Source organism: Astyanax mexicanus, chromosome 1 (assembly GCF_023375975.1).
Source record: "Astyanax mexicanus isolate ESR-SI-001 chromosome 1, AstMex3_surface, whole genome shotgun sequence".
NCBI lineage: Eukaryota > Metazoa > Chordata > Actinopteri > Characiformes > Acestrorhamphidae > Astyanax > Astyanax mexicanus.
The window spans coordinates 111,184,579-111,208,518 of NC_064408.1; the positions used below are offsets into that span (position 1 = coordinate 111,184,579).

At 37.3% G+C, this 23,940-nt stretch overlaps 1 protein-coding gene across 1 annotated transcript in view; it reads right to left on the reverse strand.

Annotated features, from left to right (window-relative positions):
* The window catches only part of LOC111194747 (zinc finger protein 804B), a 262,097-nt gene that overhangs the window by 53,336 nt on the left and 184,821 nt on the right, over nt 1–23,940 (reverse strand). The window contains exon 2 of the mRNA XM_022679469.2: nt 3,558–3,701. Within this exon, the coding sequence (XP_022535190.2) occupies nt 3,558–3,701 (144 nt within the window). The remainder of the gene's footprint in view (nt 1–3,557; nt 3,702–23,940) is intronic.

Sequence of the window (23,940 nt, forward strand, 5' to 3'; positions counted from 1 at the left end):
TATCTTGGCATCATGTTCTCCTCCACCAGTCTTACACACTGCTTTTGGATAACTGTATGCCACTCCTGATGGGCTCAGCCACTGCCTCTTTTTGAGCGACATCACCCTTTGGAGTGATTAGGAGAGAGAGAGCGTCATCTACGCACCCAGAGAGAGCAAGGCCAATTGTGCTCTCTCAGGGCTCCGGCAGCTGATGGCAAGCTGCATGACCGGGATTCAAACCAATGATATCCTGATCATAGTGGCAGTGCTTAGCTTCCTGGAACACTCAGAGTCAAATCCAACATGTATTTTAGGCTTTTTAATGTGACCACTTGACATGAGTATTTCACAATGCCAGATTACATTTAATCTTTATTATAGGCACTTTAACAGTCCAACATTACATTAATGAGGTCCTGTAGCCAGTTTTTCTAGCTTTTCTTATTTCTTGCCCAGCCTTATATTTTATGAACACAAACTATGCTGTACTGTTCCAACAGTCTGCAGGAACTGTATGAGAATAGTGGAGCTGCATGTGATGGATTATTTCAGGCCACCATTAGGAACCTCTACAACTCTGCACAAAAAGAGTCGCTTATATCAGTATCAATTTTTAATTATGCATTGTTCCTGGTGACATTTATGAATAGCATTACAACTCAACACTTCCCTCTGGGTGCAACTATTTCTTTAATGATAGGTGTGATTATTACCACTATATCTTATATTTATTTATATTTCACAATATCTTATATATATATATATTTTTGTGGCAAATTGTACTTAACATTCTAACGCCTGTAAACATTGCCGCACTATGCTAAAAAATATACATATATTCTGTCATATTCTGTAGGGGGAGAATGTTTTTTGTCATATTACTTAAATATAAATGCACTCAAGAAAGCAATAATTTCTCTGTGGCCCATATTTAATACATACATATCAATCCCAACATTAAAACCTGTAATACAACAGAAACGTGTTGTATGGTTGCTGTGTGGTGCTGAGTGATGATTTGGGTGAATGTGTGAGTTAATGCACTAGTGACAGTGGTTATTACACACTGTGTTCAGTATAAAGACAGAGAGCCGGGGAGGTGTTTAAAGGGGCGTTTAAAGGGGTGACAAACAAACCAAAAAAATGCAACCACCAACACATCTGCTCTAAACATGCCCACTCTCCTCCTACTGTCATGCCACAGTATTATCTAAAGGCAGATTTTCTGCTTTAAAGACTAGAAAAAAGCACGCAGTTGTGAAGATGAAGGTGGGAGGGTAGATTATGTAGTGATTCAGGGCAGATCTTTGATGTGTGTGTGTTTAATAGCCTCTAAGCCTGGATTTCCTTAAAGCCGTGAAGGTGTGACTCCACTCTGTCAAACTGATCAGGCTGAAGGGATGCAGTGTTTTTCTATGGAACATTAACTAAGATAGAATTTGCAATAAATAAAAGCAATAAATAAACACTTTTTTAAGATTTTAACATTTGAACACAGTATCTGCTGAACACATTTTCTACTTTTACTTGTTTACCTGCCTGCAGGACATGGTTTCACTTCTAACATGTGGTTTTTACCTATAAAACATATCTGTATTACTTTTAGAAAATGTTTCTACTTTTAGGACAGGTTTCAATGTTTAGGAAACATTTTGTAATGTTGGAAAATATTTCTACATTTAGGACATACTTTCTACTTTTAGAACGTGTTTCTAATTTAGGAAATGTTTCTACTTTTAGAATGTGCTTTGTACGTTAGGATGTTTTGTATTTTAGGACGTTTTTTACTTTTAGGACATGTTTCTACTTTTAGGGCAGCTTTCTACTTTTAGGACATACTTTCTACTTTGAGTGTGTTTCTACTTTTAGGACACATTTCTATTTTAGAAAATATTCCTATTTTTAGGACATGTTTCTCCATTTAGGGCATACTTTCTACTTTTAGGATATGGTTCTACTTTTAGGACATGTTTCTATTTTAGGAAATGCTTCTACTTTTAGGAGATGTTTCTCCATTTAGGGCAAACTTTCTATTTTTAGGGTATGTTATTACTTTTAGGACATGTTTCTTTTTTTAAGAAATGTTTCAAATTTTAGGGCAGGTTCTATATTTAACACATGCTCTGTACTTTTAGGCCATGCTTTTCACTAGCAGGCTTTTCTTGTGGAATGCATTTTATATATATTTATATATACAGGACACATCTTCTGTATTTTAAGGACATGGTTTATACATACAGGACATGTTTTTTACTTTTTGGGGACGATTAATATGTCTCCTTGCCAGACAGGACATGATGTCTACTTGTATTGTATTGCATTTCTTTATCAATTTTATAGAAGCTGTCTGTGCTCAGCTGAACACCTGTGTTAGAGAAGGGTGTACCTTCTGCTGAATTAAAGACTATAAAGTCTATGTTTCAAAATGTTGTTTCTTTAAATTTGGCCTTTTTTAAATGTTTGATATAATGTGAATCCGGCTGTTGTTCTTCATATTGTGTCAAAATTGAGCACAAATGCAAATAACAGGAATGCTCCAAAACTACATGGAATAGAATCTTTCACTGGAAGCTAAGAAGCACTTTTCCTTCTTTTCCTTCCCCTGTAAATTTTTCTCCCATCAAACTCTTTTCAAGCAAACCAACTGACGGCCTAGCTGAGCTCAACCGACGCATGTAGGGGAGACGTTCAGATAAAGTGCAGAACAGCAGACGGTCAAGCTGAGCTCCCACGCAGGGGTCAGGCGGCCGACAAATGAGCAAATGATCATCTCTGCATGTGTACAGATATGTTCGGATTATTTGCTCAGGCCTGACACTAATGAGGCAAATAATGGAAGCCTGAGGTTTAGCTGAACATTTGACTGTAGGAAGCCGAATTTAATCAAGAGTCAGAGCTAAACCTCTGATATAGCAGTATGCAGAACCTCAGTCCTGCAGAGGACAGGGATCAGTTGGGATTTTGGTTTTAGCCACAATTTTTATTGTCCTGATGGACAGTTCTGGTGGTAGCAGGAGAGTTGAGATGCACATTGAATTCTGCCGTGATTTGATCAGCCGTGGTTTTATGTTTTTTGGATACAATCCGGGTTAGCACCCGAACATCCCTTTCAGACAGCTTCCTCTTACAGCATCCACAGTTAATCCTGTTGGATGTGGTTGGTCCTTCTTGGTGGTATGCTGACGTTACCCTGGATACCATGGCTCTTGATACATCACAAAGACTTGACAAAGCTGTCTTGGTCACAGATGCTCCAGCAAGACGTGCACCAACAATTTGTCCTCTTTTGAACTCTGGTATGTCACCCATAATGTTGTGTGCATTGCAATATTTACCTTCACACTCTGATCTTACTGGTGCAATAATGTGCAATTAATGAAGATTGGCCACCAGGCTGCTCCAATTTAGCCATGAAACCTCCCACACTAAAGGACAGGTGTTTCAGTTTCATTGTCCAACCCCTGTACATATTGGCAGTGTTCTGGATTGAAATGAAAAGAAAGAGTCTGAACTACAGTTTGAACTACAGTTAGAGTGCTGGCAGTCTGCAGCTCGGTTGGGTGAACTGCGCTCACCTGCTTGTGCGCGTGGTCATAGGAGTTGATGTGGTTGTCGAACTCCTGGTGTTTGTGGTACTGCTTGTCACAGAGCTCGCAGTAAAAGTTCGCTTTCAGGTCTTCCAGTGCTTTGGCTATGGCTTTTTCCTTTTCGGCATAGTCCTGCAAAAAGAGAGAGAGACAGAGAGAGAAATGTTAGCATTAATAAATTAATCAGTAGTTAAACAGTTTATTCCTAGTGTTATCTTGCTGCTTTCACAGGTGAAGGGTGTTATTGTAGATAACCACACCTTCACACACTCTTATCCTTAATTGTTATATACATTTTTTATAAATATTATTTTGATTATTAGTTTGTTTAATAATTTAAATATATATATATATATATATATATATATATATATATATATATATATATATATATATATATAATTGTGAATAACACATACAATTGTGAATTGGAAATACAAAGAAAGGACCTTGTATTACAACCTATGTAAGGTTGTACATTACAGTCCACCAACAGTCTATTTTTCTACCTTGCATCTGCATTGTTTAAATAGCAAAGGTGCTTCTGAATGTATATCTACACTGATGGCCGTGGAGGACTGGTGTGTTCAGGTAAATTTCTGGCAAATTGCTATCTCATCAACAATGGAAAACACAAGTGTGCCACCGACTGAAAAAGGCCTAGACAGACATCATCAGTCACACGTTCATCCCTATCTCTGCAACCCAGGCATGCCACTTACGATTAACACACGTACACCTCTGCTCCCTACACACACACACACACACACACATACACACACTCAAGGACACGCCGCAGTGCACAAACCCAACTTTTATGTATCAACAATAAACAAAATACTACATAAAACAAGCAGGTCAATTGCGCTGCACTGAGGCTGCAGAAGCACTGCACCACTAAAATAGCATTGTAAAATAGCAGTCCATGATAGAATATGTCCGTGATCATCAGGGAAGAAAAAATTCATTGATGGAATAACCTGGTCTATATTCAGTATATTCAGGTAGTCAGCTGACCTCATTCTTTCAGCACATACTGTTGCTGAACCTAAACCTACAGACCAACTGCAGCATCAACCAACCAACCCCACATCATTGTATGTTCGGGGTGAAGGTTGGGTTGCATAGGGTTGTGGTGTTGCTTCCCTAATATGAGTTTTTGCTGGATGTAAAGTCTCTGTAATCCTGCATTAAGTGCTATTATCTATTACAGTCAAGCTGTATTAGACAATATGTGTCCTTATGATCATCTGTGATCAGCTGTGTGTGTGTGTGTGTGTTACAGATGCAGCTGACAGAGACTGAACAGTGCTGTAGTGTTTCTTTAAGTGTTTAAGGGTTAGAGCTGCTGCAGGTATTCCTCATTAACTCAGAAATACAATCCTTCACTACAGCGCGTGTACTACAGTGAGAGAGAGAGAGAGAGAGAGAGAGAGAGAGAAACTGTGGGTGTCTTGCCTGTGTAAAGAGAATAACATATGCTGAGGCTGGTGAGGCCTCGCTTTCTTCTCTGCTGTGAGGAATTCAAACAGCACCAGGCACGGGTTTGGCCAAGCACCGAAGCTAATGCCAAATTCTTTCTGAAATGAACTGAACTGAAAAATAATGAAAAATGACAAATTGCTCAACTTAAAGATAATGAAAAGTGACAAATTACTCTCGGACAGGGCCACACTGAAACCTCAACTGCAAAATAAATGGCAGTAGGCCTGCGTCAAGGGAACTGTGGTTTCCTTCCCATTTCTACTTCATACATTCTTTTTAACTTTTTTTTGCCATTGATGTGAGCTAGCATAAAAAAAAAATGTCTTTTAGTTCTTTAACCCTGAAAATGCTTGGCTTATTGCCAAAAGCAAAAGTGAAAAGTAAAGCCACACTCTTTCTAGCACTGATGTAATCCCGGCTCTTTCTAGAGAGCTGGTTCTTTTAGGACCTTTAGCTTCCAAGTGGCTCCTCAGGTTTTTTGTTTTTTTTAGTTAATTTATGGCCATGTGATGTGTAACATAAATTACTAATGTATAACACATATTATATCATTTTTTCATTATTTATATAGCCTCAACATGGAAGAGTGTAATACAAAAATAAATTATAAACAGTAAAAAAATACTTGGTTACCTTACCTAAGTAGACATGTTGGTTATCAATACTTTGCTGGAGTAATTATTTTTCAAATGATTTTTTATTTCTACTCCTTACATATAAAACTGTCCCAACTAAGCTTCTTTAATATATTTGCATTGTACTAAAATATTTATATATCTATTTTCAACTAGCATGTATGCAGCTGAAACAGAGAGCCTAGATCATGCCAAATTTATCAACATTAACATTTTATTATAACATTATAGTACATTTTAGTACAATGTGTTTTGGGGAGAGGGTGGGTTGAGTGCACTATAGGCTATTGCTGTGCAGCCTAAGCTTTTGTCTGTTTTATCACAAATGTGGGGTGCGACTGGACGCAAGTGCAGGTAAGATTAATTTAAATTAAATTAAACAAAATATACCAAAACAAAGCAGGAAAAAAAAATCATGGGAAGACATAATGCAAATAAAAGCAAAGCTAAGAAACTAAACTGAGCAAACTTGGCTAAACAAGGAGAACTAAACAAAGAAAAGTGGACTAAGAACATACACTTTTAAAACAGAGAACACTAAGACTAAACTACTAAGGTGAACAAGTATAAACAAAACAAACTTGTGAATGTGTAAAAACCTAGAAACAACACAGAGCATGTGACAGATACTAAGAATACAAGAAGAAAATACGAAAGACTCAACAAGGAACACTCAAACAAAGGGCTTTAAATACACGAAGAGGGTAGGAAACACCTGGGGAAGGAAACAAGGGGGCGGGGTTACAAACAAGACATGAGGGAACAAAGATGACATGGCTGTGCAAAAGGCAGAGACAAGACAATAATACAGGGCCATGTGCTTGTAGAGCACATGCAGAGGAAAACAAAACAAGCTGAGAAGTAGGACAAGAAGACAGAAAAGAAAAAAAAAACCTAGACAGAAACTGGCTAAGGTGTGACACATTTTAGTTGAGAGGTGATGGGACACCCACTTCTCTTCAGCTACTTCATATTAATACTATATACCTTTTTTTTCCATACCCAAGAATGGTTACTTTCCCAATTTAGTACATTTGGTCTGGTGTAAAAGCTGTTTTCGATCCTGGGAGTGATCCACAGTAGCGATTCTTGGTCTTCCTGAAATCAGTGAACTGGGCTTAGCTTCTAATTTCGTGATAAAATTTCTTTAGTTGTTTATGTAGGTTAACTTAAATGAAGCAAGCTTGAAGCAACGTTCATTCAGAGACTAAAGACCAAAAAGCCTTAGCCTTAGTTCCCTAGGCAAGTTACTGAATGTGCAAGATCTTTGAGAAGATCCTTTCATTAGAGGTGGGCAATACTGGGAATTTTGGTATCGATCCGATACAAAGTGAACGCAGGGCCAGTATTGCCAATATCGATACTGATACCTATAATTTTAGGCGTCATAGACCCAAAGGATCCAAAAGACCTAGGATAAAATTTTGCCAAACATTGCACGACAACAAAATTTTTTACATTCATTTACATACTTTATTACATTCAACATTTTTTATGTAGAAACAATGGAACAGTAACAAAACAAAGTTTGCCTTAACATTAGGAAAATAAATATTGTTTGAGGTAGAAAAGGAGCAGCCTCTATACAAAAATAAAATATTATAATTCTTTGTTTCTTTTTTCAAATAAAATTGTTCTTAGAAAAAAAAAATAAAAACAAACAAAAAACAACGTATTTCCTTCCTTGCAGCACAGCAGAGAAAAAAAATGCTTGAGTATCGATCTTTTGCTCAATACCAATACCAGCTTCGGTATCGATATTATCGAGATTTGGATCGATCTGACCACCTCTACTTTTCATTTCATTTCTGAGCCTGAGGGCAAAATGTCCATGTACCATTTAATATTGCTAATCGGGGATTATATTTGATATGATGCCTGCCACCTATGTTTTAAAAGTAGCACCATTTCTTTTTATGATTATAGACTATCCACCACTGATTAATTCATCAGTGATTCATTCATGTGTCAATATTTACTTTGGCAGAATTCTACCTGATACAGCCATTGCCAGTAAAGCAATCTCAGAGAGGAAGAGGGAGAGAGAGAGAGAGAGAGAGAGAGAGAGAGAGAGAGAGATACAAATCAGCTTGGACTGCATTTCTAATATTTCATTATCAATCTTGTCTCAATCCACTTATCTGTACAGGAGTAAGAACTAATTTGTCTCATTTTAATGCATACCAGAATTGTCAATAATGCATTTACTTTGCATTAGCAATATCATACCTGATACAATCAGGCCAATAAATTCTATCTAATGAAATTACATTTTGTGTTATAGAGAGAGAGAGAGAGAGAGAGAGAGAGAGAGAGAGAGAGATAGTATGCTTATTACAGCACTTGATAATTCAGTACAAGTACAGTTTATAACAGGCTTCCTCATAACCCTCGTACTCAAGGTCGATGAGAATTAAAAAAAAAAAAAAATCTCCTGAAATATGGTGGGTCATAGGGCCGTCATTATCGACTCCATTCTCTCCAGACAGCCACATATATAGCTCTAATACGGTTACCATGACAACAACTAGGTATTGTCTCGGAATTAAAGTTAGTCGCTGAGGTTGAACTGGGTGTGAAATCTAAGCATAGGAACCTGCAGAAAAGAGCAGGTAGATGAGAGGTTAATTGAGATATTTTTTCTTTTTTTTTTTTAGGTTGGAAGGAGATCCAATTTGACTTAAAAAAAAAAAACATGAATGTAAAATCTAAAGAAGAAACACTGGTTTATCTTGACATGTAGGTACCTAAAATGTAAAACAGATTATTTTATTAATTTTAATCACGTTGTAACTGAACTGAACTGTAGACTCTCATCTTCAGTCTGAAAGTGTTTAACAAAAAAAAAAAAAACTCATTAAATATTTAAACACAGTGGCTTTTTTTTTAAATATGCTCAAAAGTCATTGAACAATTTATTTTAATGCAGCTTTGAGACCAGGTATGACCTGTTCCCTCATTATTTCATAAATTAAAAAAAATTCTGAAGAGATAAAAGGTTTGGAGTCCAAGTGTTGGATTTGCATCATTTTTGTAGCTGGTTATAAAAACACAAAAAGGTATTGTGGCTTAAAAAAGGTTTTGATTCAAGTGAAAAAGGCCTTATTTTCATGAGCTTGGAAAAAATGCTCATCAAAGACATATAAGATGATTTAAGATTGAAAATCAATCAGTCAGTTTAATCAGACGCATGAAAAAGTAAAGCACCAACGAGCTCTGTATTATACAGTACAGGCCGAAAGTTTGGACACACCTTCTCTTTTTCAATGCGTTTTCTTTATTTTCATGATTATTTACATTGTAGATTCTCACTGAAGGCATCAAAACTATGAATAACCACATGTGGAGTTTTATGTACTTAACAAAAAATGAGCTGTCCTCCACAGTCACCTGACCTGAACCCAATCCAGATGGTTTGGGGTGAGCTGGAGCACAGAGTGAAGAAGGCAAAGGGACAACAAGTGCTAAACACCTCTGGGAACTCCTTCCTTCAAGACTGTTGGAAAACCATTTCAGGTGATCAACCTCTTAAAGATAATTTTGGAGAAATTATCTCAGAGCAAAGGGTGGCTCTTTTGAACAAACTAGAATATATATATTCATATATATTCATTCTTGTTCATTCATTCTGTCATTTTTAGAGCAAGTTCTCTAAAAGCTTATGGATACCGACGGAACAAAGTAGTATAGTACTGCTGAAAATTGTGGTAGATATGTAGCCAATTGTTATATGGACACAACCATTAAAAACTCTTACAGTATTTAAGGTATTAAACAGCCTCACAGACAAATAGATGTATTTCTTATCTTTCATTCCACAGAGGAGCTGCACTGTGTGTTACACTTACATTGTCTGAAATGGTCATTTTCATTTTCATAAATAAAGAGAGTATAATTATTGAGCTTTAACAGTGTGAAAATGGACTGCTCGCCTGTCTCTTCTAAGACAATGTGGCATTCAGCTTGGTAAATAGATGCTCTCACTGTAGGATTTGTTTGGGTGAGTTAGTTAGCAGACGATTTACAGGCAGGCTGTTTTCTTTCACTTTGCAGCAGACATTACTTTGAAGTGCTTCTATATGTGGCTGTGTGCTAATTAAGCCTAAAATACATTATGGATGTTTTGGGCAATTCCAATCACTCCCTGAGCCTTTTTGCTTGGCAAATTAAAAGATTCTAATTCAGAAATCATCAAAACTAAGCTGAGATGTTAGTATAAAATAAAAAATGTATTAATCTTACCAATTTGCCACGTCTTTCTTTATTCCAGCACCACACAGTTATTCGTTTCATTTTCTTCTCCCAAAAGCAAAGAAAAAAAAACTTGTGATTAATGATAATTATCACAGCCTTTAAGAAACTGACAGCACTAGTGTTTTACCATTAAATGGATTTTTAAGGAGATGTGGGTGTTTTTTTTTTTTCTTTAATTACTTTAAACGATTTAAAAGTATTATAATTGACAGAAAAACAGTCTGGGGAGCCAGGAATTCACCAGTGGGTACAAATAAAAGCACAAATGTGCAATAAGGTGAAAAAAGGTTAATCCAAAATGTTTGTAATTGATTCTTTTCAGTCATTCTGTTGTTAATCAGTGTTTTTAAGCAAAACTCAATTACAAATAAAGCTCATTCACAAATAAACATACAAGTCTACAAGTACTTTGGACCTGATAGAACACAGTGGATCAACACCAGCAGATGACACGTCTCTCTAAACCATCACTGATTGTAGGAACTTCACACTAGACCTCAAGCAGTTTGGACTGTGCGTCTCTCCTCTCTTCCTCCAGACTCTGCTCCCCTTGATTTACAAATGAAATGTAAAATTTACTGATGATCAGTGATGGTTTGGAGAGTCATGTCATCTGCTGGTGTTGATCCACTGTGTTATATCAAGTTTAAAGTCAGTGCATGTCACTTCATGCTTCCCTCTGCAGATGACTTTTTATGGTGATGCGGATTTCATTTTCCAGCAGGACTTGGCACACTGCCCACACTGCCAAAAGTACCAACTGGTCTTACATAATATTCTAATTTTCTGAAACTTAGAGTTTTCAATGTCTGTGAGCCATAATAATCAACAATAAAATAAATACCTATATATACCTAAATATAGATGACTATATAGTTCATTAGAGAGCAAGTACAGTCAAACAACCTACCAGACCACTCTATTTTTATAGATTCTCTATATTTTGTCCCCTCCCAACTTAATACCACCTATAGCAATACTACTGCTATAAATCGAGTTAAAAAAGTAAATATCTCAGGTACTGTTGCTTTAAATATCTGAAACAGCTCCAAAACAGAGCTGTAATAGAGGAAAACAGGAAAGGGATAAATACTTTTGCACCCCAACAACACACACACACACACACACACACTCCTTGCTTGTTAAACCCAACTTGCTAGCTTTTGACATAAAGAAGGAATATTGCTCAGTCTGGCATCATTATCATGCCCTCTCTCTCCAGCACGTGAAACACACACCATTATCCAGACACACACTTCAAAAGAGAACACAGCAGGTCAATACCAGCACCATCGACCTTCACCCCTCACCATCTCATCCCCACCCCACCCACTAAACCCACCCTGCATACAGTCTGAACAAAGAGAGAGAGAGAGAGTTTATACAACTCTAAAGCCTGAATCTGAAGTAATGCACTCCCTTTCTCTCTCCAGGAATCAGAAAACTGCTCTTATACTGTATATCACCCCCCCCCCTGATGAATCATTCATTTTATATTAGATACTGAAAATAAACTAGATTGCATCTACATTCATTGGCCATTTTATTAGAAACACATAGCTACCTTTGTTTATACATCATGTAGTTGTGCATCTACAGTATATAGGAAATCTGTAATGGAGCTGTTGATAGTAAAATGGCCAGGGAGTTGAAGCACAGGGTGTAGTAGATGTTTCTAATAAAATGGCCAGGGAGTGGAAGCACAGGGTGTAGTAGGTGTTTCTAATAAAATGGCCAGTGCGTGGGATCACAAAGTATAGGGGGTGTTTCTAGTAAAATGGCCAGTGAGTGGGATCACAAAGTATAGTGGGTGTTTCTAGTAAAATGGCCAGGGAGTGGAAGCACAGGGTATAGTGGGTGTTTCTAGTGAAATGGCCAGAGAGTGGGAGAACCAAATATAGAAGGTGTTTCTAATAAAGTGGCCAATAAGTGAAAATATAATGTAGGTGTTTCTAATAATGTTGCCAGTGAATGGAAGCACAAGGTATAGTGGGTATTTCTAGTACAGTGTCCAGTGAGTGGGATCACAAGGTACAGTGGGTGTTTCTAATAAAATGGCCAGTAAGTGGGAACACAAGGTACAGTGGGTGTTTCTAATAAAATGGCCAGTGAGTGGGAGCACAAGGTACAGTGGGTGTTTCTAATAAAATGGCCAGTGAGTGGGAGCACAAGGTACAGTGGGTGTTTCTGGTAAAGTGGCCACTTAGTAGAAGCATAAGGAATTTGTTTCTAATAAAGTGACCAAAGCGTGGAAAGATCAGGTAGGTGTTTCTAATAAAGAGGCCAGTTAGTTTAAGAGCAAGGTTAGAATTTTATTAAGTGGCCAGTGAGAAGAAGGAGAAATATTGTTTCCAATAAAGTGGCCAGTTGTAAGGGCTCACCAAGTGAAGGAGCCAAACCCAGGTCTTATTGTCTTATTGTTCATAGCACAGCCTCCTTACTGGGTAAACTACCTGGTAGTGGTAGTCACTATAGTACACTATTTTTTGTACTATAAAGCGCACTTAAAATTATTTAATTTTCGCTAAAATCATCAATACGGCTTATGTATGAATGTATGAATTTTACCAGTCAGGTATTAGGAGCATTAAAGCCACTCTGCTAAAGTGCAGCGTTATAAAGGAGTTTCAGTTTAGTTCTACAGCATCGGGGGCTAGAGCAGCATTAGCATTATCTGCTAACCACTATTTCGCAGTTTAGAGGTGAGTATTATTGGCCTGTAGGCTGCTGCTAACCGTGGCTAGCACTGCTGAAGCCGCTTTAGCATTACCCGCTAACCACGCTAGCTCTTTAGTCATTCAAAAGGGAGTATATCAGATTGTAGCCTGCATGCTTACAGTGTTAAATAAGCTACTTGGGATAAACTGCTAGCTAATATCACCCTGGCTTACCGGAACACTCAGGGTTCCTCATTGTAGCTCTGTCAGGCGGCATAGCTGTAAACCATTAGCGGTTAGCTGCCAATGCTAATGCTCCTGCCTTACTGCTGGAGAAATTTGGCAATCTAAGGTTACTGTAAATAAACGGAAGCGCTTTACTCACCCAAGTGAACAGTTTTTAGGAGAAAAATCAGAAAATAGACGTTTATTGATAGTGCGCTTTATAATACAGCGCACCTTAAAGTGCAAAAAATACAGTAACAAGAGAGTATATAGAGTCAAAGTGAAATTTAAACTTGGGTAATATGGGATTTGAACCCATCCTAACTTTTTGCAAGATAAGTGCTCTACCACTTGCCTAGGCAAGCATATACTGTATGTTTTGGACTTACACAAACACGCTTAAAAGGGGTGGGTCCCAAAAGACACAACAAATAGTAGTCTCTCTTTTAAAGGGGGCACAGGTGTTGCTGGTTAGGCTTGATTGCCTCCAGAAGCCACCTGTTGCCCCCCTCTGGTGGCCGGAGGCTGCCTAGCGCTGGAGACAGCCCTTAATTACACCAGTAAATAGAAGCACAGAGTAGGTGTTTCTAATAAAGTGACCAGTGGAAACACAAGGTAGGCGTGTCTAATAAAATGTCCATTGAGTGGATAGGTAGGTCAAGGTAGGTGTTTCTTGTGACTGAGAGAATTTGTAGAGCTGTTTCTAACAAAGTGTTTAGGATGTGGAAGTACAAGGTAGGTGGCCAATGAGTGCATAGAAAAGGTCTTGTTTCTAATGAAGTGGCCAGTGAGTAGAAGTATAAGGTAGGTGTTTCTTATAAAGTGGCCACTGAGTGGTGTATGACGGTTCCAGAATATTCAGCGCACTCATTAGAAATGAGAATAATGTACTTCTGAACCAAAGCGATGGACAGCTGACATTCAAACAGAAGGGCTCGGCCCCTGAAGACCAGATTTCATGTCAGTGAATCAAATGAATGGGGTTAGTTCCCAACACTTCACAATACACCCACACACACGTTCTCCCGCACACGTTCACGCTGCGCGGACCCCCCCGGGGCTTCATCGCTTAGCCCCTTTTTCCGAAACACATCACCCCTCTCCTCCTGCCATCTCCATCTCTCCCCTACCCCTCCCTGATCCCTCCCCATCACGCCCCTACGAACCCAGAGCTAATTTTAGCCCCACAGATGTGTGTTGGGGCAGGACTGGGAGAGGGGGAGGGCGTGGAGGTGCCGCGGCGGCGTACATCTGTCACTTTAACACTCGCGCCTTCGCCGTGACTCAAAACAACAGATGTTAACTCTTAATTGCTTCTGGATGCTTCATGCATCTGAAGTAGTTACCGGCGTTCCGCTCCCGTCAGCGTACTCCATCATGCTGAGACATCTTGGATTTGAAAAGGCAGAAAAGTGGTAAAATGACGACGCAGTGTATGTGTGTGTGTGTGCAGCCACAGGGTGTTTCAACTGCAGTATGGATCTGCACAGTACGAGCAGAAGTATGTGGACACCTGACTATATATATATATATATATATATATATATATATATATATATATATATATATATACACAGGGGTTGGACAATGAAACTAAAACCCCTGTTATTTTAGTGTGGGATGTTTCATGGCTAAATTGGAGCAGCCTGGTGGCCAATCTTCATTAATTGCACATTATTGCACCAGTAAGAGCAGAGTGTGAAGGTTCAATTAGCAGGGTAAGAGCACAGTTCTGCTCTAAATATTTTCAATGCACACAACATTATGAGTGACATACCACAGTTCAAAAGAGGACAAATTGTTGTTGCACATCTTGATGGCGCATCTGTGACCAAGACAGCAAGTCTTTGTGATGTATCAAGAGCCACGGTATCCAGGGTAATGTCAGCACACCACTAAGATGGACCAACCACATCCAACAGGATTAACTGTGGACGCAAGAGGAAGCTGTCTGAAAGGGATGTTCGGGTGCTAACCCGGATTGTATCCAAAAAACATAAAACCACGACTGATCAAATCAAGGCAGAATTCAATGTGCACCTCAACTCTCCTGTTTCCACCAGAACTGTCCATCGGGACAATAAATTATTGTGGTCTAAAACCAGGTGTTTCAGTTTCATTGTCAAACTCCTATATATGTCAACTCATCTTATTTTCCATGATACCATGATGAGTCTACGTTGTTGTCTGCATTAAGTTTAAACTTCCGGTGCAACAGCACATCTATTGATCTAGATTCCAACAGTGTTTTAAACATGTGAGAAAGCCCAACAGGTGAAACGCCATCCACTGGTGAAATGGCAGTAATGCAGTTTGCCTCTACTGCACAAGCGCACACCCATCAGTGTAGATATATTCCTAAACTCTGATGCTATTTTAATGGTGCAAACACAAGGCATGGAAATAGACTGTTGACAAGGTGTAAGATAGCAATGAGCATTGCGACGCGTCTTGCACAGGGTGTACGATAGGGCCCAAAGTCTTTGTGGCTTTAAGCGGAAAGCTTAAAGCTCCACTCCATGTGCAGAAGCCAGATCAAGACAAAAAAATATATATAATATTACTACAATAGGTTTTGGAAACAGTATTTTGGCCTTTGGTTTCTCACCATTCATAGAGATTAATTCCCCATTCATTCTCCTCCGCTGGTATCGTAACCAGCAAGCTGATTGGCGGCTCTTTTTTGTTGAAAATCATGTTGATATAATGCTGAGTGTTACTAAAACTCCCATTCATATTACAGCTAATCTTATTATAATAAAACTCATAAATTACATGTGTTAGAATGTACTGATACCACTTTTTATGTTTAAGTATTATATGTAAGCTATAGTACATGCAATCTGTTCATTATTTAAACTCAGGGCTAAACTGTCTTTAGTACTCTCTTTCTTTCTTCTTTACTTTTTTTTTACTCTATTTTTTCCTCTTATGTTCTTTTAATTTCTCATTACTCTTCTAGTCTGACGTTCGTCTGGAGCCATATTACAGATTTCAGTAATGCAATATGACTAACGCAGATCCAGCTCACACCTAAATGACAGGGACATCAGATCATCCTCGCTTAACTGACTGAGATAAAGCGACGCGCTCTCATGCGGAGAGAAAGAGAGAGAGCGGAGAAACGACAGAGCTCTAATGAACCCAGACTTAAATGAATACGAGCACAACAATGGATCACAAACATATTACAGGAAAGGCAATTACAATCTAACACTCGCTCCTCCGTTCTGCAGCACACACACATACACACACAGTAATTATGTTAGGTGTGAGTTTTGCATGTCATCTCCAAGCAAAAAGAATGTCAGGAGCTCATTAAGAGACAATCTGGGTGCAATTCTTCAAGTTTAACCTTTCATTCACCAGATAAAAGCCATTTAAATCATAGAATCTCTTACCAAGAGCAGCTTTGCTACCAAGAGAGACTCTGTTTGTGTGTTTATGAGAGGTGTGTTTGTGGAAAAACAAGAAAATTGTAACACCGTGGCAACACACTGTCCATCCGTCCCCATGAGGGGACGATTCACAGAAAGTACTAGAAGAGCCAAAAGATTCATCACTGGTTATTTTCAGCACTGTGGAAAAGTCAGAGTTTCAGTTTTTCTGCTAGAAGAATTTTCCACACCTCCAAAGGTTCAGTCTCAGACGCTGGAGCATTTTCAGCTTCTCACCGTCCAAGTAATCAGTCAAACCGTGGAAGTGGCCAAGATTTTCTTTCCTTTTCCCAGTAAGAGCTTTTCTCTTGACCACTTGCTGCTCTATTTTCAGATCCTCACTGTTGAGGGGTCTTCTCACACTGGAAGAATGGACAGATAGAGATAGATACCGGTGCATTTGTTCAGATCTGAAGGATCAGAGTGGAGCCTGATTGGTTCCTCTCTTTTAAAGATGAAAGCTAACAGTGCTGTTTGGAGCAAGGACATCATTGTTCTTGTAATGTATCTTTAAAACATGTTTTTTTTCCCTTTGACTTTACTTTTACTCATAGGGGACCAATCTTACTGACATTCTTTCCAGCCCTCTAAATAAGCTCAGGCTCTATTAGAGGTTTTGAGTTCTATTTTATTTATTTATATATATATATATATATATATATATATATATATATATATATATATATATATATATATATATATATATATATATTTTTTTTTTTACTTTTTTTGAGTACTGTTAGAGGAAGAGAAAAGATGCTTACAGACAAAAGGGGTTTATTGTAGTAAAGAGCTTAGTAATAAGGTTAGAGGCTCTTGATTGGTGGAGGTGGATGGTGTGATGGTGGTAATGGATTGTTGGAATTGTAGCTGAGGATGCTTTTATTTCTGCAAAAGGAGGATCTGCTAAATATTGATTAATTTATTTTTATTTGTTTGAGGCCAAAATGTATGTACTTGCCTAATTTTGTTTAAAGTTTAAAATTATTGCACACTTTCTGTAAATCCTAAAAACTTCATTTCACTTCTCACATATTACTATGTTCATCTGCTATATGATATATTTAACTAAAATTACTGATCCAATCAACCAATGATTTATAAAGGAAAATCATTAAAAATGATCAGTAGTGCCCAAACCTTTTTTTTAACCCACTATACATAAAGGAGAATACAGAAGCATAACAGACTGGAAACCCATTCAAATTGATTCCTTTATATCTTAGTGTTCATTTTTACTATAGGGTGCTTGGCTGTATTCCTAAAAAAAAAAAAAAAAAATATTAAAAACTGCTAAAAAGAGTTATTTAAGTAATGCCACAGAATAACAAATATTACACAAATATTTGTTTCCAAAAATATGAATTTTATTTAAGGAAATGAGTGTGTGAAAAATATAGTCTTTACACACTCATGTGGATGTAGGGGGCACTGAGCTGTCTAAAGCACTGCCACTATGATCGGGAGATTAGATCAGGCTGGTTCGAATCCCGGTCATGCAGCTTGACATCAGCTGCTGGAGCCCTGAGAGAACAAAATTGGTCTTGCTCTCTCTGGGTGGGTAGATGGCGCTCTCCTATCTCCTTATTACTCTAAAGGGTGATGTCGATTAGCACAAGGCTGATGTCTGTGAGCTGATGTATCAGAACCGATTCGCTACGCTTTCCTCCGAGCGTGCTGTGATGCTTATCAGCAATACTGCATCAGCTGCAGTTTAAAAAAAGAGGTGGTTAAAGATTTCACACATGTGTCAGAGGAGGCATGTGCTAGTCTTCACCCTATTGGTGTTGAGGCATGACTATTCATCAGCTGAATGGGTGGGATAATTGGTCTAGTTAAATTGGGAGAAAATGGGAAATTGAACAGCAGCCGAAATGCAACTCTTGGATCATTTAAGGTGGAACTCAAGGTGGAAATTTTAACTAAAGTACATTAGCATGTGTATAAATCAAGAAGTCAGAAGATTTAAGGAAATTAAAGGCTGAACTCTTTGACATGCATCAAGAGAAGGACTGTAAAGCCACGAACAAGCTAAAGAAGCCCAGAGGTGAAGTGCGGCTGTGTGTAATAAATGAGTCAATACTTCTGTAGCTGAGTGCGCGCTCTCGCCTACATTACAAAATGAAGTGAATTCATTTTTCACTCATAAACTCCCAAAAGAAAAATGCTTTTAGTTTTTACTTTGTCTGAACAGAATTAAAGCAGATCTCTGCACTGTTTTTACAAAATATCACTGGATTCTCAAGTGTTTCTCCAAACAACTCCTGTAAGAAATAAACTGGAGATCAGCATTATCTGGAGTGGATTCTGCACACACATGAGAAAATATTATTGGCTGATATATTGCTGAAAGAATATTAAGATACAGTACAGTATAGCTATAAAATAAATAATAAAATAACTTTTTTTTAGTACAAATGTTATTTAGCTAGATAGATATGTAACTAAGTTGACATCAGTCTGATCACAATGAGTAAAGCAATCTGTGACTTTGAACAAAACGATAAAGATAAAATTGCTTTGCCTTTTGAACCCTATATATTTTAACAGTACCAGTCAAAAGTTTTGAAATGTTCTGCATTGTAGATTAATACTAAAGTACAAACTATTTATATTTTAGATTAGATTTTCTCAGTCAGCTTTATAAAAAAAGAGTCACCTGGAATGATCAGCTTTCAGCTAACAGCTGTGCTCTGAACTCGTCAAGAGTTAATTACTTGAAATTCTTGCTACTTAATGTGTTTGAGAGCATCAGTTGTAGTAAAGTAGTGAAGTGGTAGAGTTACAGTGAAAATCTCTATAAGAGTAATGTTCTAATCCATATTATGGCAAGAACTACTTAACTAAGTATCAAAAGGATCAAAAGAGGATCAATGACCATAAAAAAAAAAAACGTTATGATGAAACTGGCTCTCATCAGGACCACCCCAGGAAAGGAACAGCAAGAGTTTCCTCTGTTGCCCAGGATAAGTTCATCAGAGTTACCAGCCTCAGAAACCACAAGTTAACAGGACCCCAGATAAGAGTACCTATATTCTTCTCAGAGTATTTTGGTTTGTTTTACACTTTTAAGTTACTACATGATTCCTTATGAGTTCCTTCATAGTCTGGATGACTTTAGTTTTCATTTACAATGTAGGAAAAAAAGTAAACATTAGTTGATAACTTGTTGAGTCACACACTGTTCTACTTATGAATCTGTTAAACTACAATGTTAGATATAAGAGGAGGCAGAGTGTAGTTAGGACATAAATTAATTTGGGGAGATGAATCACGTGGCACCCCGCCTCCTCTAATACAAACAGCTCTTGAAAAAAAATAAGAGATCAGTTTCTTTGATTTCACCAAATTAAAAACCTCTGAAATATAATCAAGAGGAAGATGGATGATCACAAGCCATCAAACCAAACTGAACTGCTTGAATGTTTGCACCCGGAGTGGTATAAAGTTATCCAAAAGCAGTGTGTAAGACTGGTGGAGGAGAACATGCCAAGATGCATGAAAACTGTGATTGTGATCCACCAAATATTGATTTCTGAGCTCTTAAAACTTTATGAATATGAACTTGTTTTCTTTGCATTATTTGAGGTCTGAAAGCTCTGCATCTTTTTATTTAATTATTTTATTTCAGCCATTTCTCATTTTTCTGCAAATAAGTGGTCTAAATGACCATATTTTAATTTGGAATTTAGGAGAAATGTTGTCCGTAGTTTATAGAATAAAACCACAATGTTCATTTTATTCAAACATAAACCTATAAATGGCAAAACTAGAGAAACTGATTCAGAAACTGAAGTGGTCTCTTAATTGTTTCCAGAGCAGTATATACCAGCCTCTCACTCTTTACTCTTGTGTTAAAGATGGTTAAGGCGTTTAATTAGGTCTCACACTGATTCTATCACTTACAACACTAACTTTAGTTTAAAAATAGGGGAACCAAATGCCCTCTTTTGTTCTGGACATATCCTCCTTTTGGTATCAAAAGAAATGTGTCTAGAAAACAATAAAATACTCAGATCAGTCATAAAACCAAGTGAAACAAATATTCTGAATATTTAAATCAGTATTAAGAACACAGTGGACTCCTGTGTGTTCCCAGTGTTGTAAATATGATGCAGTTTTCTTGCTATGTCTCTTTAAATTCCCTTGTCTCGACTCTGAACCTGACTGTGGCTGGTTCAGACTGCAGTTTTGCTGAGTTTGAAGGAGCTGTGTTGGATGTGGATGAATGTGGATCTAATGCTTCTGAGCTGAGCTTGTGAAGTTTTTTTTGAAGTTAAGTCCTCTTAAGCCCATTTTACAGCAGACCGGGTTAGGCTTAGCTTTCAGATAAGCTTTCAGAGCTTTTATATATCTGTTTGTTGAAATTTGGATCTGTATATACACAGCTTGGCAAAAATTAAGTCTGCACTAAAAAAACATTGTTTCAATAAGCTTCTGCAATGTCAGCAGATTTATTTCGATCCAGTGTTGCATTCATTTTTCACCAAGATCTTGCAGCACGGATGATGGTAGAGTCTGACCACTACACAAAGTCTTCTCCATACAGCACATCCCAAAGATTCTCAATGAGGTTAAGATCTGGACTCTGTGGTGAACAATCCATGTGTGAAAATGATGATCTCATGCTCCCTGAATCACTCTTTCACAATTCCAGCCCCATGAATCTTGGCATTGTCATCTTGGAATATGGCCGTGTCATCAGGGAAGAAAAAATCCATTGATGGAATAACCTGGTCTGTATTCAGTATATTCAGGTAGTCAGCTGACCTCATTCTTTCAGCACATACTGTTGCTGAACCTAGACCTGACCAACTGCAGCATCAACCGCACATCATTTACTTACTTAAATCCAGGTGGATACTTTTTTTTGTGGTTAGACAGTGTATTAAAAAAGACATACAGATTTTTTGCTTAGAAACAACAAGAATGCTCTGCGCTGCCAACGTGAAAAATAGACCCTTTTAGTCCAGCATGAGAGGCTTCATTAACTAAAATAGCAGTGGGTTTACCATGCCTGGTGTGAAATGTGCTTCAGTATTTGAAATACGGCCAAAGACGTCACTGAGGGAACAGTTTTCATTCTTTTATTTTTTTTTACACTGATGTGGCTTTAACTCCTAAAGAAATCTACATAAATAAAGATTATCAGATTATATCTTATCTGAAAAATTTCAAGAATTTCCCCCCGGGGATCAATAAAGTATCTATCTATCTATCTATCTATCTATCTATCTATCTATCTATCTATCTATCTATCTATCTATCTACCTATCTATCTATCTATCTATCTATCTATCTATCTATCTATCTATCTATCTATCTATCTATCTATCTATCTATCTAAAAGACATATCTCCTAAAAAATGAATTGAGTTTTGATTAACTAAAACTGGAATTAATAATCGAGTTTTAATCACAGTTTTCATGCCTCTCGGCATGTTCTCCTCCATCAGTCTTACACACTGCTTTTGGATAACTTTATGCTGCTTCACTCCTGGTGCAAAAATTCAAGCAGTTCAGTTTGGTTTGATGGCTTGTGATCATCCATCTTCCTCTTGATTATTTTCCAGAGGTTTCTAACGTGGTAAAATAAAAAATACTCAGCATTTTAAGTGGTCTCTCTTTTTTTTATCCAGATCTGTATTTATTAAGTTCATACTACCTTTGTTTTTTTCAGATAGGTGAGATATCCCAGCTTAAAGAGAACATTGTAAAAACATAATAATCCAAAAAGGTTCCGAAAATGTGTGACATAGTAATGGTTTGAGTCACAACATTACTAGAACTAGGTTTCTCACATAATGTTCAACAGCTAGACACAGATTAACATTAGTGCTGGGCGATATGGGAAAAATCATATATCACGATATGGAATTTTTTATATCACGATAATGATATATATCATGATATACCACATTTAAGTATGTTTTCAGTTATTCTTTGAAAAATATGACAAAATAATATCATTGCTAACTTTTTCCAACTTTATTTCAAAGTGACATTAAAACAAACTTTTACAAATGAGAATTACTACCTTTTAGTGCAGCAATATATTTGTATTAAGTGAAAACAGATGAGGTAGATGCAATAGCTCATTTTTTCAAAACAACAATGCGTCTCCATTGTTCAGCTCTCATGAGTTTAATATCGTAAAGCAGTTTCATGGCGCACAGCAATATATTTCATCGTAGCCTACTTTATATATTTGCATGAATAATTGATGTAATTACTTTAGAAATGATAGGGATGATAGAAGGTAAGTAGCACGATAGACACCTTTCTATCGTCCTGACAATATATATATATATATATATATATATATATATATATATATATATATATATATATATTGTCATATTGCACAACCTTTAACTAACATTATGGACATGTTAAAGGTAACATTTCCAAAACTTAAAATTTAAACATTGACACAAATTACGTTGCACTGACATTACCACAGTGTTGAATAAAAACTTTCTGAGAACATTCAAAAAAATTGACAGGTTGAACTTTCTAAGAATGTTAAAAGTACCATTCAAAAAACATTTACTAACCAAAAGTTCTTAGCTGGGATACTGGCTGCTTTCAGACGATTCAAATGCTAATATTGGACAGAAAAGCTAGATGAAGGTCTGAGCTCCCGCTGATTCTACAGATCCGTACTGAAAGGAGATCTTTCTCACTTTGACTTCGGCTGCAGACTTTTAGCGGCGTGGTTCTGCTGGTAAAAGGATGGAATGAGATGCTTTTTGAAAGATGAGAGAAGCAGGGCTGCTTCACAGAGCAGAGATGGACACTTTCAGAGAGCCAAACAAAGCAGCCTGTCGGTCTTACTGCTCAGCATGAGGCCTTAGCACCTCAGGAGCTTCTCCACCGGAGCGCTTCACCATCACCTGCCAACTCCTCCTGCAGCCAGATCTTCTGATGGCCAGGAACATTTCATTACTGTCACTGCTGAACTTCAACACGCTGATTTTAACACAGAATTTACTTATCATATATATGTATATATATATATATATATATATATATATATATATATATATATACCAGTCGAAAAACACCACACCACCCTGTCCATTACATGGGAATGTGTAATAGCGAATAGGCCAATACAAAATGTACAAAATTACTAATAAATTTAATTAATTAATTAAATTGGGTGGAAAGCAACACAGTTTGGGTCATTTCTACATCTCAACTCTGAGTCACTGTCTAACAGATCAGACGATGTGTTAAACCTACAGCAATGCTGGATTAAACAACTTAAACCTGCTGATTCTTAAGTTACCAATATTCAGTATATCGTCGCTGTCCTACGAAAAACACTTATCTCCATTTTTGTCAATTTTTAGTTTACTACATAATTTGAACAGAAAAACTGTCCCTTACACTGTGTCAAATTTTCTTGATGATTGGACCAATAGAAACTCTTCAAAATGACCTGAAAATAAACTCTTTTTTACATTGACTTGCATTGAAAGTTTACAAGGTTTTTTCTCTCTTCTGTAAAGTTGCTGTTTTAGAGATGATATGATATATACTTTGATCAGTCAATTTAAATCCTTTAATTTTCCCGAAAATCCACAGTGTGCCTTATAATCTGGTGCACCTTACGTATGAATAATACCAGTCAGATATTAGTAAAGAGCAGTAAAGGCTGGAGCAGTAGCAT